Source organism: Piliocolobus tephrosceles, chromosome 5 (genome assembly GCF_002776525.5).
Source record: "Piliocolobus tephrosceles isolate RC106 chromosome 5, ASM277652v3, whole genome shotgun sequence".
Taxonomy (NCBI): Eukaryota; Metazoa; Chordata; class Mammalia; order Primates; family Cercopithecidae; genus Piliocolobus; species Piliocolobus tephrosceles.
The window spans coordinates 61,154,990-61,175,507 of NC_045438.1; the positions used below are offsets into that span (position 1 = coordinate 61,154,990).

Consider the following 20,518-nt stretch of genomic DNA (forward strand, 5'->3'; position numbering starts at 1 on the left):
TGCTGGCATGCACCTGTGGGGGCTGAGGTAGGAGAATTGCTTGAGCCCGGGAAGTCGAGACCGAGTAAGCCATGTTCATGCCACTGGTCTCCAGCCTGGGTGACAGAGTGAGACCCTGTTTCAAAAAAATAAAATAAAACAAAAAAATAAAAAATAAATTCAAACTATGAAAAAAGCAAGAAAAAAGCAAAAAATAAATAAATAAATAAATAAATTATGGCCTAGACAAGAATTAGTAACCACAGTCTGATGTCTACCGGCCACAAGGTCCACATATGTTGCTATGCACTACAAATATATTCCTCTTTTTAAAAGAAAGGTAAAATAAAATTGCATTTTTATCCTAGAGCATGTCAAAATAAAAACATAAAGTTCTTGATCTACTCTTCACCACAAGATGTCACTACTGGCCAAGAGAAGCATTACAAAATACTTTTCATTTCCATGATGAGTATCTTACCTTAATGTCTTTTAGAGAGACGAAATTCTCAATACCTAATTCAATCATATCCAGCACATGGTGGTCATACATACGACCTGGAAGGAAAATGTATTTTTAAGCATGTATTTTTCCCAAAGAGCCACCTTACATATACCTACATGAGCTGTCTATTCAAAATGTCCTAATATCTGCCTCTTTTCTTTCTCCCTATAATCCCGCAAACATATCCCACTTTCTTACATTTTCAACTCTACTTATTGTATGATATTAGTCACTGAAAGGATCTTAGACATTACTTAGCCCAATTCCTTTATTTTATACAAGAATAAATGATGGCCCACAGAAGGTAAAGGGCTTGCCTAAGCCAGTGAACATGCCAGGCTCAATCTCAATACACTGAGGCAAAGGTTCTTTTTCAAATCTACGTATTCAATAGATATTAGAGAAAGGTTAATTTACATGGGTCAATACATTAACTCTAATATTGATTTAGTATATATATATATATATATTTCATACTAAAAAAAAAAATCTACAGCTTAGGATAATTTTGTCCCCCCAATTCCAATGGATCCATGCTATGTGGGAGCTCAGAGACACTCAATGCAAGTATAAAGTAATCGTGTTGCATCTACAACAAAGTAGGCAGGGATGCTGAGAGCCCGAAGAGACCACGGTTCCTGTTTAAACCAGAATTTGATTCCAACAGAGACAGAAGGCAATGGCATTCTAAGAAACATGAATTACCAGGGAATCTTTTCATATTCTTTCTTACTTGTGGCACTTCACTGTATTGGTAGAGTCATATTTATTTATATGCCCCATTCTTTACTTGCAGACTGACATAAATTTTTTTGTTTTGTTTTTGAGACGAAGTCTTGCTGTGTCACCCAGGCTGGAATGCAATAGCATGACCTCGGCTCACTGCCACCTCTGCCTCCCTGGTTCAAACAATTCTCCTCCCTCAGCCTCCCGTGTAACTAGGATTACAGGTGTGTGCTACCATGCCTGGCTATTTTTTTGCATTTTTAGTGGAGACAGGGTTTCACCATGTTGGCCAGGCTGGTCTCAAATTCCTGACCTCAAGTGATCCACCCACCTCGGCCTCCCAAAGGGCTGGATTTACAGGCGTGAGCCATTGTGCCCAACATGATCTAAAAATTTTGTATTCAATGTCACAAGGTGAAAACAAAACCAAAAAACCCCACCAAACTAGTTTACAGCTTATTGATTACTCCTGATCCCTCAATACCATCAGTTAATCTGAGTCAGAGAGCTTGTTACAGTAGATAGGCAGACATGCACAGGACAGGAGAGGCTGCCCACTCACCCCACCCCAACCAGGAATGTCAGGCAACCATCAGGTGATGGTCAGGCGGCTGTTTAACTGTCTCTCGAAAATAATAATTGGTTGCAGCCAGTGCCAAGGAGAGGCAGGCTCCCAAGAAATAGATAACACCTGAGGCTAGTAATCAGCAGCGTCCCAACAAGATCTCAGGTGGGCTCAAGCACGCACACTAGGAGGCAAAATGGCAGACTTTAACTGGTATATGACCTTGCTCTATGCTTCAAACAAGCATATGTATAACTCCAATAAACACACTGTGCATGTGGCCCCTCCCAAGTGCTGGCAGGCCACTGCACAGGCAGACAGCTCATCCCAAGGAAAAATCAAGGTAGGAGGCTGGGCATGCTGGTTCACACCTGTAATACCAGCACTTCAGGAAGCCAAGGCGGGCAGATCACTTGAGGTCAGGAGTTCAAGACCAGCCTGGTCAACATGGTGAGCCCTCCCCCACCCCCATCTCTACTAAAAATACAAAATTTAGCTGGGCATGGTGGTGGGCACCTGTAGTCCCAACTACTCAGGAGGCTGAGGCAGGAGAATTCCTTGAACTCGGGAGGTGGAGGTTGCAGTGAGCTGAGATTGAGCCATTGCACTCCAGTCTGGGCAATGGAGTAGACCAAGACTCTGTCTCAGAAAAAAAAAAAGAAAAGAAAAACCAAGGGAGAAGAGACACCAAACCCCTGAAGCATACCAATGTATAAAGCCCCCAAGTCAAAGGTCTAACAGCACACTTGAATCTTTCAAGTTGCCTGGTTGGCGCTCCAAGGGTACTTTACTTCCTTTTGTTTCTGCTCTATAACACTATTTTTTTTTTTCCCCTTGAGACAGGGTCTCACTTTGTCGCCCAGGCTGGAGTACAGTGGCGCCATCTTGGTTCACTGCTACCTCCACCTCCTGCGTTCAAGCAATTCTCATGCCTCAGCCTCCCCAGTAGTTGGGACTACAGGCATGTGCTACCATGCCTGGCTAATTTTTGTATTTTTAGTAGAGACAGGGTTTTGCCACGTTGGCCAGGCTGGTCTCGAACTCCTGGCCTCAAATGATCCACCCACCTCAGCCTCCCAAAGTGCTGGGATTACAGGCATGAACCACCATGCCAGGCCCCTGCTCTGAAACTTTTTAATAAACTTTCACTCCTGTTCAAATAATTCCCTCAGTCTCTTACTCTGCCTATGCCCCTTGTATGAATTATTTCCTCTGAAGAGGCAAGAACCAAGTTGCTCCAGACCCATATGAATTCGCTGCTGCTAACAAGTTGACTCTAACAGTGAAAACATTAAAAAGTAAATTATACTTACCTATTACTAGATTATTTGGCCGCTTCTTATTATGGGAGCCAAACATGAATAAAGAACAATCTGACTTCTTTGAAAAGAATTCCTATAAAATCAAATAAATCCCATTTAGTCAATGCATACATTTAAGAACTTTAAGAATCTTACCTTTAAACTCAGGCCAGGCACAGTGGCTCACACCTGTAATCCCAGCACTTAGGAGGCCGAGGCGAGTGGATTGCTTGAGATCAGGAGTTTGAGACCAGCCTGGCCAACAAGATAAGACCCTGTCTCTACTAAAAATACAAAAGACAGCCAGGTGTGACGGCACACGCCTGTAATCCCAGCTACTTTAGTGGCTGACGCACGAGAATCGCTTGAACCCAGAAGGCAGAGGTTGCAGTGAGCTGAGAATGCGACACTGCACTCCAACCTGGGGGACAGAGTAAGACTGTCTCAAAAAAATAAAACAAAACAAAAACTACACCAGTTTTGTTTTTTCCAGTGGAAGTTAATGAAGACTTAATGAACCAGAAAGGAAAATACGGGGGGAAAAGTATTTCTAGCTTTTTACTTCAAGTTTTCTGATTTGGGGTACTTAGGGAAAAGATATACATCTTAAGACTAAGAATACATGAAAACTATTCAGTTAATAAATAAAATGAAACCATTTATTTTGTTATGGTGTCATTTTGGAATAGCACACCAAGTGTTTCATTTGCTGAACAAATCCCTTTAACTCACAGGATATCACTACTATCATTGCATACATTTAAAACACACGAGGCCCAGTAAGGTGGCTCATGCCTGTAATCCCAGCACTTTGGGACGCTGAGGCAGATGGATCACCTGAGGCCATCTGATGTCAGGAGTTTGAGACCAGCCTGGCCAACATGGTGAAACCGTGTCTCTACTAAAAATAAAAAAAATTAGCCAAGTGTGGTGGTGCATGCCTGTAATCCCAGCTACTCAAGAGGCTTAGGCAGGAGAATTCAGTGAACTTGGGAGGCAGAGGTTGCAGCGAGCCGAGATCACGCCATTGCACTCCAGCCTGGGCGACAAGAGCATTGCATACCAGCCTCGGCGACAAGAGCACTGCACTCCAGTTTGGGTGACAAGAGCAAGACTGTCTTTAAAAAAAAAAAAAAAAATTGGGCCGGGCGCGGTGGCTCAAGCCTGTAATCTCAGCACTTTGGGAGGCCGAGACGGGCGGATCACGAGGTCAGGAGATCGAGACCATCCTGGCTAACACGGTGAAACCCCGTCTCTACTAAAAATACAAAAACTAGCCGGGCGAGGTGGCGGGCGCCTGTAGTCTCAGCTACTCGGGAGGCTGAGGCAGGAGAATGGCGGAAACCCGGGAGGCGGAGCTTGCAGTGAGCTGAGATCCAGCCACTGCACTCCAGTCCGGGCGACAGAGCAAGACTCCGCCTCAAAAAAAAAAAAAAAAAAATTATCTGGCTGGGTGCAGTGGCTCATGTCTGTAATCCCAACACTTTGGAAGGCTGAGGTAGGTGGATGGCTTGAGATCCGGAGTTTGAAACCAGTCTGAGTAACATAGTAAAACCCTGTCTCTATGAAAAATACAAAAAATTAGCTGGGTATGGTGGTGAGCACCTACAGTCCCACCTATTTGGGAGGCTGAGGTGGGAGGAAGGATCACTCGAGCCCAGGAGATCAAGGTTACATGCAGTGAGCTGTGATGACACTACTGCACTCCAGCCTGGGTGACACAGTGACAACATCTTAGAAAACAGAAAGAGAGAGATCTTATCCATTTGGTTCTCAGAAGTATAGACTTCCATTACAGATTTCATAGTAGTAAAAAATCTAAGTGTGGGGTTCTAATCCTAGACAGCTCTTTTTACACTATACCTATAGTCTCCACATCCCACATGCTTTGATTCAGTTTACTGAGATCACCACTCTTAGCAGAAAAATTAGAATCAACATGTTTTAGTCCAAAAATCAATTGGAAAGCCTCTTATTAAGAAAGAAAAAAAAAAAAGACCAGGCGCAGTGGCTCACACCTGTAGTCCCAGCACTTTGGGAGGCCGAGGTGGGCGGATCACCTAAGGTCAGAGTTTGAGACCAGCCTGGCCAACATGGTGAAACCCTGTCTCTACCAAAAATACAAAATTAGCCAAGTGTGGTGTTGCATGCCTGTAATCCCAGCTACTTGGAAGGCTGAGGCAGGAGAATCACTTGAACCCAGGAGGCGGAGGTTGCGGTGAGCCGAGATCACACCATTGCACTCCAACCTGGGCAACAAGAGCAAAAACTCTGTCTCAAAAAAAAAAAACCAGATGACAGAGTCATAACCCTCAATTTTTCTTTACTCCTTACAAGACTCTGAGGTATGGGCCCCTAGTTTGGTTATCATTCATTCTAGTCTCTAAACAGAAGCATAAAGGGCAAACAACTACCCACCTGGCCTGTCCACAACCAGTATGGGGGGATGCAGAGTCAGAAAGTCCAAGAATTCAGGCTCTGCCACTAAGTATCTGGGCAAATAATCTTTTCTGAGAATTAACTTTATCAGTAGGGATAATACCACCTCCTGCAAAAATCTGCAAAGGCCACATGCGATGTCATGTGAACACACCTTGTACAATGTTGTACAATGTCCTGAACAAAGTAGGTGTCCAGAAAATATTTTTTATGGCCAGGTGTGGTGGCTCCTGCCAGTCACCCCAGCACTTTGGGAGGCTGAGGTGGGTGGATCGCATAAGCTTAGAAGTTGGAGACCAGCCCAGGCAACATGGCAAAATCCCATCTCTAGTCAAAATAGAAAAAAAAATCCGGGTGTGGTGGTATGCACCTGTGGTCCCAGCTACTTAGGAGACTGAGGTGGGAGGATCACTCTAACCCAGGAGGCGGAGGGTGCAGTGAGCCAAGATGGTGCCATAGCACTCAAGCCTGGGTGACAGAGCGAGACCCTGTCTCAAGTAAAATATATATATTTATTTTGTATGTCTAAATCAATGGAATTACTTTCTTAAAATTTTAAAAACATTCTCATGGTATGACTAACATCCCAAAGCTTTCCACAAAACACCCTTCATATATACTTGAGTGTTTTATATACATACCCACACACGTGTGTGAATGTGTGTGCGTGTGTATATATGTACATATATATATATAAAATCTCATCCCATTCTCCACAAAGTCTGCTTTTTATTTCTTAAAATTCTAGAACGGGGTAGTCAAATTACCTGCAAAAAGCCATATAATAAGTATTTTAGGCTCATCCTTTTGTCTTGAACCAACTCTTCTTTTTTGTGTGAGACAGGGTCTCACTCTGCTGCCCAGGCTAAAAGTGCTGTGGTGCAGTCACGGCTCACTATAACCTCAAACCCTGCACTCAGCTGATCCTCCTGCCTCAGTCTCCCAGACAGTTAGTACTTGGGCTCCCACCACCATTTCCTGCCAATTTTTTAAGAGATGGGATCTCAATATGCTGCTTAGGCTGGTCTAGAAATCCTGGCCTCACCCAATCCTCCCACTTCATCCTACCAAAACAATGGAATTAGAGGTATGGAACTACGGTGCCCAGCCTAACCAACTCTTTCTTTTTTTTTTTTAATTGAGACGGAGTTTCACTCTTGTTGCCCAGGCTAGAGTGCAATGGCATGATCTCGGCTCACTGCAACCTCTGCCTCTCGGGTTCAAGCACTTCTCCTGCCTCACCTCCCAAGTAGCTGGGATTACAGGCATGCGCCACCATGCCTGGCTAATTTTGTATTTTTTTTTTTTTTTTTTTTTTTTGAGACGGAGTTTCGCTCTGTAGCCCAGGCTGGAGTGCAGTGGCCGGATCTCAGCTCACTGCAAGCTCTGCCTCCTGGGTTTATGCCATTCTCCTGCCTCAGCCTCCCGAGTAGCTGGGACTACAGGCGCCCGCCACCTCGCCCGGCTAGTTTTTTGTATTTTTTAGTAGAGACGGGGTTTCACCATGTTAGCCAGGATGGTCTCGATCTCCTGACCTCATGATTCGCCCATCTCGGCCTCCCAAAGTGCTGGGATTACAGGTTTGAGCCACCGCGCCGGTCTAATTTTGTATTTTTAATAGAGATGGGGTTTATCCATGTTGGTCAGGCTGGTCTCGAACTCCTAACCTTAGGTGATCCACACGCCTTGTCCTCCCAAAGCGCTGGGATTACAGGCGTGAGCCACCATGCCCAGCCTAACCAACTCTTTAAAAATGTAAAAACCATTCTTAGCTCATGAGCCTCACACAAAGAGGGATTTGGTCTGCAAGCAGTGTATTTTTGCCAACCTCTGTTCTAAAGCAGCAAAACTCATTTCTCCAAGATCATAGTGAAAAAATGTGTGGAGAGGGTCAGGAGGAGAAAATTGACCACTATTTCCAACACAACCACTCCTTCCACAACCATTTTGAGCTCTGTAGGTCTGGGATTCAGATAGCTAATAAATATATCCTGTATCTGGAGATAGGAGATCAAAGAGAGGGAATGTCACAAACTTAAGAGTAAGAAAAGCTGTTATATCAACACTAGACTAAAAAAGCTCAAGTGCTACAGCTTTCACTACGGAACACTGCCACAAAGTGGTCATGCAAATAAAAGCATTATGGTATCACAAAACAAAACCAGGCCTTGATTAAGTGGTATATGAAAGAGAGAATTCTGGGCCGGGCGTGGTGGCTCAAGCCTGTAATCCCAGCACTTTGGGAGGCCGAGACGGGCGGATCACGAGGTCAGGAGATCAAGACCATCCTGGCTAACACGGTGAAACCCCGTCTCTACTAAAAATTAGAAAAAACTAGCCGGGCGCGGTGGCAGGCACTTGTAGTCCCAGCTACTCGGGAGGCTGAGGCAGGAGAATGGCGTGAACCCGGGGAGGCGGAGGTTGCAGTGAGCTGAGATCCGGCCACTGCACTCCAGCCTGGGCGACAGAGCGAGACTCCGTCTCAAAAAAAAAAAAAAAAAAAAGAATTCTGAGATAAATCTTATATTTTTACTTCCAGGATCTCTTCAACAAATGACTATAAAAAACATGAGACAAATAAAAGTAATTTGAAAAAAGCTGAGTAAAATGCATTTTATTGATATTATCTTAATTTTCACTGCAGTTAGTTACAATAAGATTATTTGATTTTAATCTAATTAATCATTAATTTCTTTCTTTTAAAATTCGCTAACTAAAAGAAGAAAACATTACAAAAGTCAAGTGAGCTTAAGGAAAAAACAACAACAAATAACGGGTTCCTGATTGGGTGCAATAGCTCACACCCATAATCACAGTACTTTAGGAGGCCAAGGCAGGCAGATCATTTGAACTCAGGAGTTTAAGACCAGATTGGGCAATATGACAAAGCCCTATCTCTACAAAAATTAGCCAGGCATCGTGTCGTGCACCTGTAGTGCCCGCTTCTGAGGTGGGAGAATGGCTTGAGTCTGGGAGGTGGAGACTGCAGCAAGCAGAGATCATTCCAACGCACTCCAGCATAGGCAACAGAGCCAGACCCTATTTCAAAATAAACAATGGGTTGCTATCAAAAAAACATAATCATATTAAGTTCTTTTAATTTTTTAAATAGAGACGGGGTCTCGCTATGTTTTCCAGGCTGGTCTCAAACTCCTGAGCTCAAGCAATCATTCTGCCTTGGCCTCCCAAAGTGCTGGGATTACAGGCGTGAGCTACTGTGTCTGGCCCAACTCTTAAGGAAGAAACTAATTTTCTTAAGGAAGAAACTAATATCATCACATACTGAAAGTCCATTCATCATTCCCCATTTACTATAAACAATCTTTGATTTCACTTACTAGTTTTTTCATTTAGTTTTGGTTGACTATATACTCAAACAAGAATCTGATTAACTCTAGGAAAACAACTGACATCTGTTACCAATAATTCAGGTAGTGTTTCTTGTTTTAAAAGTATCCAAGCTGGTTGTGGTGGTGCACACCTCTAGTCCCATCTACTTGGGAGACTGAAGCAGGAGGACTGCTTGAGCTCAGGAATTTGAGACCAGCCTGGGCAACATAGCAAGATCCAGTCTTAAAAAAAAAAAAAGTAAAAGCATCTGAAGGAAGAATCATATTTTTAGAACTCAAACTTGCTTTATAAAAATAGATCTATAATAAACTTCCTTTTGAAAATTCATTATGTCCTTTAAATGCAACTCAAGTTTTAAATTTTTTTTTTTTTTTTTTTTTTTGCGCTGGAGTTTTGCTCTTGTTGCCCAGGCTGGAGTGCAATGGCACAACCTTGGCTCACTTAAACCTCTGCCTCCCGGCTTCAAGTGATTATCCTGCCTCAGCCTCCTGAGTAGCTGGGATTACAGCCATCTGCTACCACACTCAGCTAATTTTTTTCGTATTTTTAGTAGAGATGGGGTTTCTCCATTGGTCAGGCTCGTCTTGAACTCCTAATCTCAGGTGATCCACCTGCCTTGGCCTCCCAAAGTTCTGGGATTACAGGCGTGAGCCACCACGCCTGGCCAAGTTTTAAAAATTTTATCAATATATTTGCAGGCAATGAATAACAATTTCCCAGCCACAGTGAAAAGAAAGATCTATTTTAAAGTATATCCTCTCCATTTTACATCAAAATTCCCTCACATAGGATGACCTCTAATTTTTAAAAAAATCACAAATTTGGAGTACAAATGAATTAATCTGAATAATTACTACTTATATGTTCTCTTAAATCATAAAGATTATTGTACTTACCAGTGATGTCTGATCCTCAAAAGGTCTTGTAATATTTTTCCTAAGAATATCAAAAAAGTGACCGCAATTTTAATAACTTCAATAAGTATATACAATTAATATATTAAGGTAATTTTATATTCAGATGATAAAAAAATTGAAAGGATATTCATTCATTCAAATATTTATTCAGTGCCTATTACATGCCAAGCCACCATTCTAGGAGCTAGTGATACTATACTACTACATCAAACAAGATGCTTGCTTTCATGGAGTTTACAGGCTTGTGGAAAATAGTCTCCTGTACATAGGGATTCTGCATCCATGGAATGATTTGACCAACCATAGACTGCTAGTATTCAATAGAAAAAGAAAGTGTGTTTTTAAAAAAAAAAGGGGGGGGCCGGGCACAGTGGCTCACAACAGTGAGCTATGATCATGCCACTGCACTCCAGCCTGGGTGACAGTGAGATCCAGTCCCTAAAAAAGAAGTTAATCAAGAAATAAAAAAAAAGAACAATAAAAAGCAGGATAAAGCAGAAAATACAGCATTATAACGATTTACATAGTATTTACATTATATTAGATATTATAAGTAATCGAGAGACGATTTAAACTATATGTGACTTACTTTTATGGGAAGCATTTTTTTAAAACAGTATACAGGAGGATGTGCGTGGGTTATATGCAAATACTAGGCCATTTTATGTAAGAGACGAGCATACCCAGATTTTAGTATCTAAGGGGAGGTTTCTGGAACCATCGCCCACAGATACTGAGGGATGACTGTAGCTTATTCCAGGGCTGTGGTAAGGAAAAAGACAAGATGAATCCAGAGAATTTTGTGATGTTAGAAAGTAAGGAAGTGCTCAAAAACAGGAGGCATGTTGAAAGGTCATAGGATCCAAACTAAAAGAGTTCCCAACTTTGGGAGGCCGAGGCGGGCAGATCATGTGGTCAGGAGATTGAGACCATCCTGGCTAACACAGTGAAACCCCATCTCTACTTAAAAAAAAAAAAAAAAAAATCAGCCGGGCATGGTGGGCACCTGTGTAGTCCTAGCTACTCGAGTACTCGGGAAGCTGAGGCAGGAGAATAGTGTGAACCCGGGAGGCGGAGCTTGCAGTGAGCCAAGATTTCGCCACTGCACTCCAGCCTGGGTGACAGAGCAAGACTCCGTCCCAAGAGTTCCCAGCTGGGAGTGGTGGCTCACGTCTGTAATCCCAGCACTTTGGGAGGCTGAGGCTGGTGGATCACCTGAGGTCAGAAGTTCAAGACCAGACTGGCCAACATGGTGAAACCCTGCCTCTACTAAAAATACAAAAATTAGCTGGGAGTGATGGTGGGCACCTGTAATCCCAGTTACTCAGGAGGCTGAGGCAGGATAATCGCTTGAACCCAGGAGCCGGAGGTTGTAGTGAGCTGAGATCGCACCACTGCACTCCATCCTGGGTGACAGAGACTCTGTCTCAAATTAAAACAAACAAACAAACAGGGGGTTCCCAACTGCCAAACAGAACAATTTAGGCAACAATATTAAGAACACTGGATTAGAATCCAGAAGAATGTATGAGGAAAGTGCAACATTTTTGTAGTGTTCTTGACAAACATGCATAACCTCAATCAATTCATGAGAAAATCTAAACCCAAATTGAGGGATAATTTACAAAATAACTGACAAGTACTTGTCAAAAATGTCAAGGTCATCAAAGACAAGGAAAGACTAAGGAACTGTCACAAATTGGAGAAGACTAAGAAGGCATGAAAACTAAATGCAACATGGGATGCTAGAAGAGAAAGAGTATTAAAAGGAAAACTAGAGCCGGGCGCAGTGGCTCACGCCTGTAATCCCAGCACTTTGGGAGGCTGAGGTGGGCGGATTACCTGAGGTCGGGAGTTCGAGACCAGCCTGACCAATATGGAGAATTCTGTCTCTGCTAAAAATACAAAATTAGCCGGCATGGTGGCGCATGCCCATAATCCCAGCTACTTGGGAGGCTGAAGCAAGAGAATTGCTTGAACCCAGGAGGCGGAAGTTGCGGTGAGACGAGATCGCGCCACTGCACTCCAGCCTAGTCAACAAGAGCAAAACTCCGTCTCAAAAAAAAAAAGAAAAGAAAAGAAAGAAAAAAAAACTGGGCCAGGCATGGTGGCTCACGCCTGTAATCCCAGCAGTTCGGGAGGCCGAGGTACAGAGATCACCTAAGGTCAGAAGTTTGAGACCAGCCTGACCAACATGGCGAAACCCCGTCTCAACTAAAAATACAAAACTGAGCTGGGCGTGGAGGTATGTGCCTGTAATCCCAATTCGGGAGGCTGAGGGAGGAGAATCACTAGAACCAGGGAATCGGAGGTTGCAGTGAGCTGAGATCGTGCCACTGTACTCCAGCCTGGCGACAGAGCTAGACTCCATCTCAAACAAAACAAAACACAAAAAAATGAGCCAGGCATGGTGGCATGTGCCTATAATGCCAGCTACATGGGAGGCCAAGGCAGAAGAATTGATTGAACCCAGAGGTGGAGGTTGTAGTGAGCAGAGATCACACCACTGCGCTCCAGCTGGGCAACAACAGGACTCCGTCTCAAAAAAAGGAAAAAAGAAAAATTGATGCTAATCAAATATGTCTGTCATTTGATTAACATTAGTGAATCAGTGTTAATTTATTAGTTTTGATCACTGCATTATGGTTATGCAAGATATAACATTGGGGAAGCCACAGGTGAAGGGTATATGGGAATTCCACATTATTTTTGCACTTTTCTGTAAATCTGTAAGTATTTCAAAATAAAATATATATGGTATGGTCACAACTATGCAAGGACATTCAATACAAATGAAAAAACAGAACAAAAGAAAGAAATTATAATATTAATAACTGTAAGGAATTTTAGGATCTTTAAAAAAATTTTTTGTTTTCCAAATCTTCCATAAAGTGGTTACTTTTATAACAAAACAAAATCATTTAAAATACAGTAAAAGAAATCATGACTTACTTTTTATACAGTACACCATATGGTTTTTTCAGTGCATACTGTAAAACAAAATTTATAGCTTTCAAAACAAAACACATTCTGAAAAGCAGAAATAAAAATAAAACATCATAACAGTCACTCTCCAAGACTGCTCTGGGGCCTCAATCTTGTCCTGAAGCCTTCTTCCTGGCTCCCTTTTCATCACTTACAGTAACTTGAAACACAAACTTAATATTCTTGGACTAGACTTTCCTATTTAAAAGTTTCTATGCCCTTTGAATAGTCTATCAAACTTAAACAATTTCCTTCATTTCTTTAAACTCGACTTACTCCAGTCTCTCTCTGGGGAAACAATGCCAGGTACAGTGGCTCAGGCCTGTAATCCCAACACTTTGGGAGGACAAGGCAGATCACTCGAGCCCAGGAGTTCGAGACCAGCCTGGGCAACATGGCAAAACCCCGTCTCTACAAAAAACTGCAAAAATTAGCCAGACAGGGTGGTGCATGCCCGCAGTCTCAGCTACTTGGGAGGCTGAGGTGGGAGGATCACCTGAGCCCAGGAATTCAAGGCTGTGGTAAGCCTTGATCGCACCACTGCACTCCAGCTCTGGTGACAGTGTGAGACCCTGTCTCAGAAAAAAAAAGTAGTAGACAAAAACAGAAAAAATAAATTCTATCAGGAAAGGTTGATGTTGTGTGGAGATAAGAAAACTCAGAAACAGTCACAATGATGACAACTAGAATACTAGCCAGGGGTTACACACAGCTCTTTAAAAAATGCCTATTATTCAATGTTCTTCATTTTTTTCCCTACTTCTACCCATCCACTAATAATCATTCATTTTATTTTATTTATCTATTTTGAGACAGGGTCTCACTCTGTTGCCCAGGCTGGAGGGTAATGGTGCGATTAAAGCTGACTGCAGCCTCAAACTCCTGGGCTCAGGTGATCCTCCCATCTCAGCCTCCCAAGTACAGACACATGCACCACGCCCAGCTAATTTTTGTATTTTGAGTGGAGATGGGGTTTCACCATGTTGTCCAGGCCGTATTTTACTATTTTTAAAACTTTAATTTATAGAGATGGGGTCTCACTTTGTTGTCCAGGCTGTTGTACTGGGCTTAAGCAATCCTCCCACCTCAGCCTCCCAAAGTGCTGGGATTACAGGTGTCAGCCACCACACCTGGCCTATAATCATTTATTACTTGTATGGCCAGTACTGCTCTACCATAGAGAATAGCAAAGATGTCATCAGGTACTACCTTGCATTAGAGAAATGGGTAAATGAGGGAAACAATGAAAAATAAGGTATAATAATCATTCATCAACTATCAGAGTTGGTGAACAAAGAAAATGCAACAGTAAAATCTGCCTTTTTAAGTATAAAACTTTTGATGATTCTTGGCCAATTTCCCTGTTTCCATGTAATAAACATTGCCACCTCTTCTTGATAACTCAGATGAATTTTGATAATCATGATGAATTTTAATTATTGTAGTAATCTGTAATATTGTGCTGCTTTTAAAGCTTACTTAAATACATAGGATCATTATGCTGACGGATATACTAGGAGAGGGGCAGTGTCCCGTCAGCACAATGACATTCAGACAAACATTTCAAAAAAAGGATGGGCCTATATAAGGCATTCAGACATCTGAATTGACTATGCTTATCAGGCATAGAGTTTGACAAGTTTAAAAATGTATTCAATGCCAGGTGTGGTGGCTCACTCCTGTAATCTCAGCACTTTGGGAGGCTGAGGCAGACAGATCATTTCAGGTCAGGAGTTTGTGACCAGCCTGGCCAACATGGTGAAACCCTGTCTGTACTAAAAGAACACAGAAATTAGCGGGGTGTGGTAGCATGAGCCTGTAGTTCCAGCTATTTGGGAGGCAGAGGCAGGAGAATCGCCTGAACCCGGGAGGCAGAGGTTGCAGTGAGTCAAGATGACACTACTGCACTTCAGCCTGGGCGACAAAGTGAGACTCCATCTCAATAACAACAAAAATGTATTCAATTACTTAACTGATTTAATTCAAAGACCTATTGGCTGTACTGAAGGCCTAATTAGTCAAATAACCTACTAGATATCTCCACATACTATGTCTTTATTTTTGAGATGGAGTCTTGCTCTATTGCCCAGGCTGGAGTAAGTGCAATGTCATGGTCTCAGCTCACTGCAATCTCCGCCTCCCAGGTCCAAGCAGATTCTTCTGCCTCAGTCTCCTGAGTAGCTGGGATTACAGGCGTCCACCACCACGCCTGGCTAATTTTTGTATTTTTAGTAGAGATGGAATTTCACCATGATAGCCTCGAACTCCTGACCCCGTGATCTGCCCGCCTCGGCCTCCCAAAGTGCTGGGATTACAGGTGTGAGCCACTGCGCCTGGCCTATACTATGCCTTTCTTTCATTGAGTACCTATATATTGAGTACCTACTATGTACAGACACGGGCTGGACACTAGGCTACAGAGGTAGAAAAAATAAAGCTTTTATTTTCATTACTTAAATCACATGTCCCAAACTGAATCTTTCACCTTTCCCTCCAAACCTGCTCCACTTGACACATTTTCTAATTGGCATTATTGCCCATCAGGCACTCAAGCCAAAAACCTGGGAAGTCATACTTTTCACTAGTTCCTAACTCTTCTACCCCCAACATCTCTTCTTTCTGGTCATTTCTCATTTTCATTGCCACCACTGGACTCCAGATGCTCTTCACCTAGCTGGCAGCAATGGTTTAGTTTCCTACATTTGCTCTCAACCCTCTCTAGTCAAGCCAATTAAAAGGACTGGTGGTCCTTTTAATTCTCTTGCTTATTATCTTTCAATGACTACATGGAGCTTTCAGATTAAAATTCAAACTCCATTTTACTATATGACCCATGCCTCTTCTTCTAGCCTCATCTAGCCCACTCTCCTTTGGCCATGCCCAATTATTTACAGTTCTCCAAATGCATCAACGCTCCTTCATACTCCCTTTTGCACAAACTTCTTTCTCAGTCTCAGAGGATCTTCTTTTTCTCTCCCACTTCTTGCACCAACTTCTCCCTCAAAATGAAGCTGAACTGTGATCTCTAGGGAACCTACCCTGTGTGGGGGTCCCCCTATGTGATTTTCTTTTTTTTTTTTTTTTTTGAGATGGAGTCTCTGTCACCCAGGTTGGAGTGCAATGGTGCAATCTCGGCTGACTGCGACCTCCACCTCCCCGGTTCAGACCATTCTCCTACCTCAGCCTCTGAGTAGCTGGGACTATAGACATGTGCCACCACACCCAGCTAATCTTTTTATTTTTAGTTTTCACCATGTTTCACCATGTTGGCCAGGCTGGTCTCGAACTTCTGACTTTGTGATCCTCCTGCCTCGGCCTCTCAAAGTGCTGGGATTACAGGTGTGAACCACTGTGCCCAGCCTCCCTTATGTGATTTTAACTGTTTCCCATCCTACCCTGTCCATGCCTCCAACACAGCACAATGTGAGAACTTTTTACATGTCTATCTCTCTAAGCTCACTGAAAGAACTGTGTCTCACCTATTAATTCCCAGCAGAGGCACAGTAACTGGTGTTGTTGAATGACTAAATATACAGCAATATGCAGTTATTTCTCTTTACAAATTAGATTTTTTCCTAAAAGGTGAGTAAGCCAAATTCTAGTAATTGAAAACAGCTTAAATTTACTAAGGGAGACCTTCACCCTACCAGACCCATCTGTGCTCCTAAAAGACAATAATAAAATTTACTAACAGAACTAGTTGCTTTAAGAAAAACTAGTAGTTGGTGCCTCGCAGGATAAAGAACCCCCCAACTTTAGCTCTTCTCTAAGACCAGTAGTTCTTATGGTAAGGCAAGCTTATCTATGTATTTCTCCGGCAGCCCAACCTAGCATGCTGAAAATTCCAAAATGACTTCAATACCTTTTAAAGATTAAGTATATATACTCACCACATCTTTAAGTACTTGTGTCACTGTTGCATTTGCATTTCCCCCTTTAATCAGCATGGCATTTTTAATATTTTCATTGAGTTTCGGTTCTCTCTTCTCAAGGAATCTCTTGGCTCTTTTCGTTTTGGGCTTTCTGTTCAGAAAAGCACAATTCATAACTATTTAAACATTTTCCTCACATTGCAAAGCCATGACTTAACTAATATGCAAATTCTTAAAAACACATTTGTCATTTAGGACTCCACCCTTAAACAAAATCTCACTTTTTTTTTTTTTTTTTTTTTGAGATGGAATCTCACTCTGTCGCCCAGGCTGGACACAATCTTGGCTCACTGCAACCTCCACCTCCTGGGTTCAAGCAATTCTCCTGCCTCAGCCTCCTAAGTAGCTAGGATTACAGGCACACACCACCACACCTGGGTGATTTTTGTATTTTAGCAGAGACAGGGTTTCACCCTGTTGGTCAGGCTATTCTCGAACTACTGACCTCAGGTGATCCGCCTGCCTCAGCCTCCCAAAGTGCTAGGATTACAGGTGTGAGTCACAAGGCCTGGCCAAAATCTCACTTTTTGGGAGATATCAGTAAAAGATATTTCCTTATGATTGTTAAATAAGTGTTTTGCTAGCTTTTTTTAAAAAAGCTTTCAAAAATTTTTATATTCCCACCATTCTTTTTTTTTTTTTTTGAAACGGAGTCTCGCTCTGCCGCCCAGGCTGGAGTGCAGTGGCCGGATCTCAGCTCACTGCAAGCTCCGCCTCCCGGGTTCACGCCATTCTCCCACCTCAGCCTCCCGAGTAGCTGGGACTACAGGCGCCCGCCACCTCACCCGGCTAGTTTTTTGTATTTTTTTAGTAGAGACGGGGTTTCACCGTGTTAGCCAGGATGGTCTCGATCTCCTGACCTCGTGATCCGCCCGTCTAGGCCTCCCAAAGTGCTGGGATTACAGGCTTGAGCCACCGCACCCGGCCGATTCCCACCATTCTTTTATTACTGCTTTTTCAAATCTTTTTTTAAGTTAAAAAATAAAAGGCTCAAGTAAACACTCGCTATTTTTACTCTTCTTTTTTCTTCAAGCCTTAAGTAGTCAAACTGTATCCTGTACCCTAATATAAAGAATTGAGCATCAGCTGCTGATCAACCTGTGGGCATTTACTAAACATGAGACTAATGACTGCTTATCTTTCTTTTAGGTTTAAGACCACAATGCCTGCCAGGAAGTATACACTGTTGCACTCCAACATCATTGCTGAGAATGTCAACATTATTGCCAACAATGGGGAATAATAAGGTTGATGTTTATCTGGAGTCACTCTATTAAGGCTTAATCTTCACCACAATCCTGAGAGTTACAATTCTTTTTTATTTATTTATTTATTTTGAGACGGAGTCTCTCTGTCTCCCAGGTTGGAGTGCACTGGCCCGACCTCGGCTCACTGCAAGCTCCGCCTCCCGGGTTCGCGCCATTCTACTGCAGGCGCCCGCCACCAGGCCCGGCTAATTTTTTGTATTTTTAGTAGAGGCAGGGTTTCACCGTGTTAGCCCAGGATGATCTCGATCTCTTGACCTCGTGATCCGCCCGCCTCGGCCTCCAAAAGTGCTGGGATTACAGGTGTGAGCCTCCACACCGGGCAAGTTACAATTCTTATCTTCACTTTACAGATGAAGCAACTGAACAGACAGGTAATGTGCCCAAGATCACACAGCAAGTAAACAGGCCAAATTTTAAAATGAGCTAGGGCTGGGCGGCCACAGCCTGTAATAAAAACACTCTAGGAGGCCAAGGTGGATGGATCACTGAGCCCAGAAGTTCAAGACCAGCCTGGGCAACATCGGAAAACCCTGTCTCTACAAAAAAAATACAAAAATTAGCTGTAGTGGTGCGTGCCTATAGTCCCAGCTACAGGGCAAGCTGAGGTAGGAGGGCTGCTTGATTCCGGGGAGGTCGAGGCTGCAGTAAGCTGTGATCAGGCTACTGCACTCCAGCCTGGGTGTCAGAGCGATACCTTGTCTCAAAAAAAAAAATTTTTTTAAGCTAGATTTAAAAATTCATCTAGACCAATTACCCTGTAAACTGTTAAGGGAAAATAAATTCATTATTCTGACTTTATGATGTGACAGTAGGAGTGGCATATTTTTATACACTTCTGTTCAAAAAAGGGGCTTCACCTCTGCTTCCTCTACAATGAGCGCCCTGATTTTTCAGACAGTTCTCTGCCATCTACTGAAAGAATTCTCCTCCCAAATAATTATGACCCTCCCTCGTTCAGTCCCATGGCATGGACACTTTGGGAAGAAAGAGACTATACATGCACTTTAGTTTCCCATGTAGATTTTTAAAATCCTCCTCCAGAGAATGTCATATATAAAGCTTCTAATCATTTACTGGTTGATAAAGATACAAATTATTCTATCTTTTGTAACTCATTAAACAGCAACAAATGCAAATAGCGATTAACATGTTTTATTAGCTGCCTGGCTCCCAGTTAAGGTGTAAACTAGTCCCAATACCTAGTAAACGACTCTTCTTTGTAGTCCAAACAGATAGAGGCATAGCAGGTGTGTAAAATCTCTGAATAACTAAAACTGTCGTTTTGGATACATACTAACCTACCTAAATAGCAAGAAAACCACAGCAAATAACAGCAGGGCTGTTTAGCACAATAAATATTCTTGAACAAATTTAAAACAGGTATCATCCAAGGATAACTCAGAGGAGTGTACAAAGTTGGAAAGAAAAAAAAACAAAACTAATGAACATTTCTACGTGCTGCAGCAAAGGCTCTACATACGTTCGCAAAACTAACCCTCACAGCTCTACGAAGTATGACTATGAGTGCTATTTTGCAGAGTAAACTGAGATTCAGAGACATTTAATGACCCAAAGTCACAAAGCTTTAAGTGAACGCGCCAGACTGTCACCCAGATCTGTCGGATTCCGAGGGCTGTGCTCTTAACCCCACTCTAACTAATCTGTCTCATACTTCGGAAGTCAGACGTTTTTCAACTGACTAGGATAAAAGCGGCCAACGCTTCAATCCCACATCCCATCCCGCGACTCCCACTTGAGAGCTTCCCCACTGTCTCCTGGCAAGTAGCTCGCGCTGAGGAAGACCCCGGCTGGTGATCGATCGGCTCCCACCCAGGCAAGAAGAGGGGTAACCAGGAGGAGTGAGAGGCCGAGACAATACCACCCTAATCACGGGACCATTTCACCCCAACGTTCCCCGGGGCGGAGAACCAGCTAACTTACACAACTCGATCCAGAGCGTCCATCGCTACCACTCCCTGCAACTCTTACTAAGTGGATGCACGTGCACCCGGCAATTACGTGCGCCGGAACAGGCAGAACCGGAAGCTGAGCGCAACGCCACTTCCGGGGACGGCCTCGCCAGGGTGCCTAGAGGCGCTGGCGGCCATTTTGATTGGAATCGCGCCCTGTTCCCTTGGTTACGGATTTTTGCCCTGGCTCTTTCCCGGAATTACAGGTGCGAGGTAATACTTTTAAGTAACATTGGCCGGGCGTGGTGGCTCACGCCTGTAATCCCAGGATTTTGGGAGGCCGAGACGGGCGGATCACCTGATACCAGCGGTTCGAGACCAGCCTGGCCAACATGGCGAAACCCCGTCTCTACTAAAAATACAAAAATTAGCCGGTCGTCGTGGCGGGCGCCTGTAACCCCAGCTACTCGGGAGGCTGAGGCAGGGAGAATTGCTTGAACCCGAGAGGGGGAGGTTGCAGTGAGCCGAGATCGCGGCACTGCAAAATCCAGCCTGGGCGACAGAGCGAGACTCCTCAAAAAAAAAAAAAAAAAAGTGACATAGACTCTCGCAGTTTGATGTACACGCTAGTGTGTATACT

The 20,518-nt window shown here is 43.3% G+C and overlaps 1 protein-coding gene across 1 annotated transcript in view; it reads right to left on the minus strand.

The window, feature by feature from the left end:
* Positions 1-20,021, minus strand: part of RPF2 (ribosome production factor 2 homolog) — a 45,602-nt gene extending 25,581 nt beyond the window's left edge. Inside the window, exons 1-6 of the mRNA XM_023206033.2 lie at positions 19,910-20,021; positions 16,659-16,791; positions 12,736-12,773; positions 9,763-9,802; positions 3,089-3,170; positions 461-537 (exon numbers count right to left, since the gene is read on the minus strand). Of these exons, the coding sequence (XP_023061801.1) occupies positions 461-537; positions 3,089-3,170; positions 9,763-9,802; positions 12,736-12,773; positions 16,659-16,791; positions 19,910-19,932 (393 nt within the window). The 5' untranslated portion in view covers positions 19,933-20,021. The remainder of the gene's footprint in view (positions 1-460; positions 538-3,088; positions 3,171-9,762; positions 9,803-12,735; positions 12,774-16,658; positions 16,792-19,909) is intronic.
* Between the last annotated feature and the right edge of the window lie 497 nt (positions 20,022-20,518).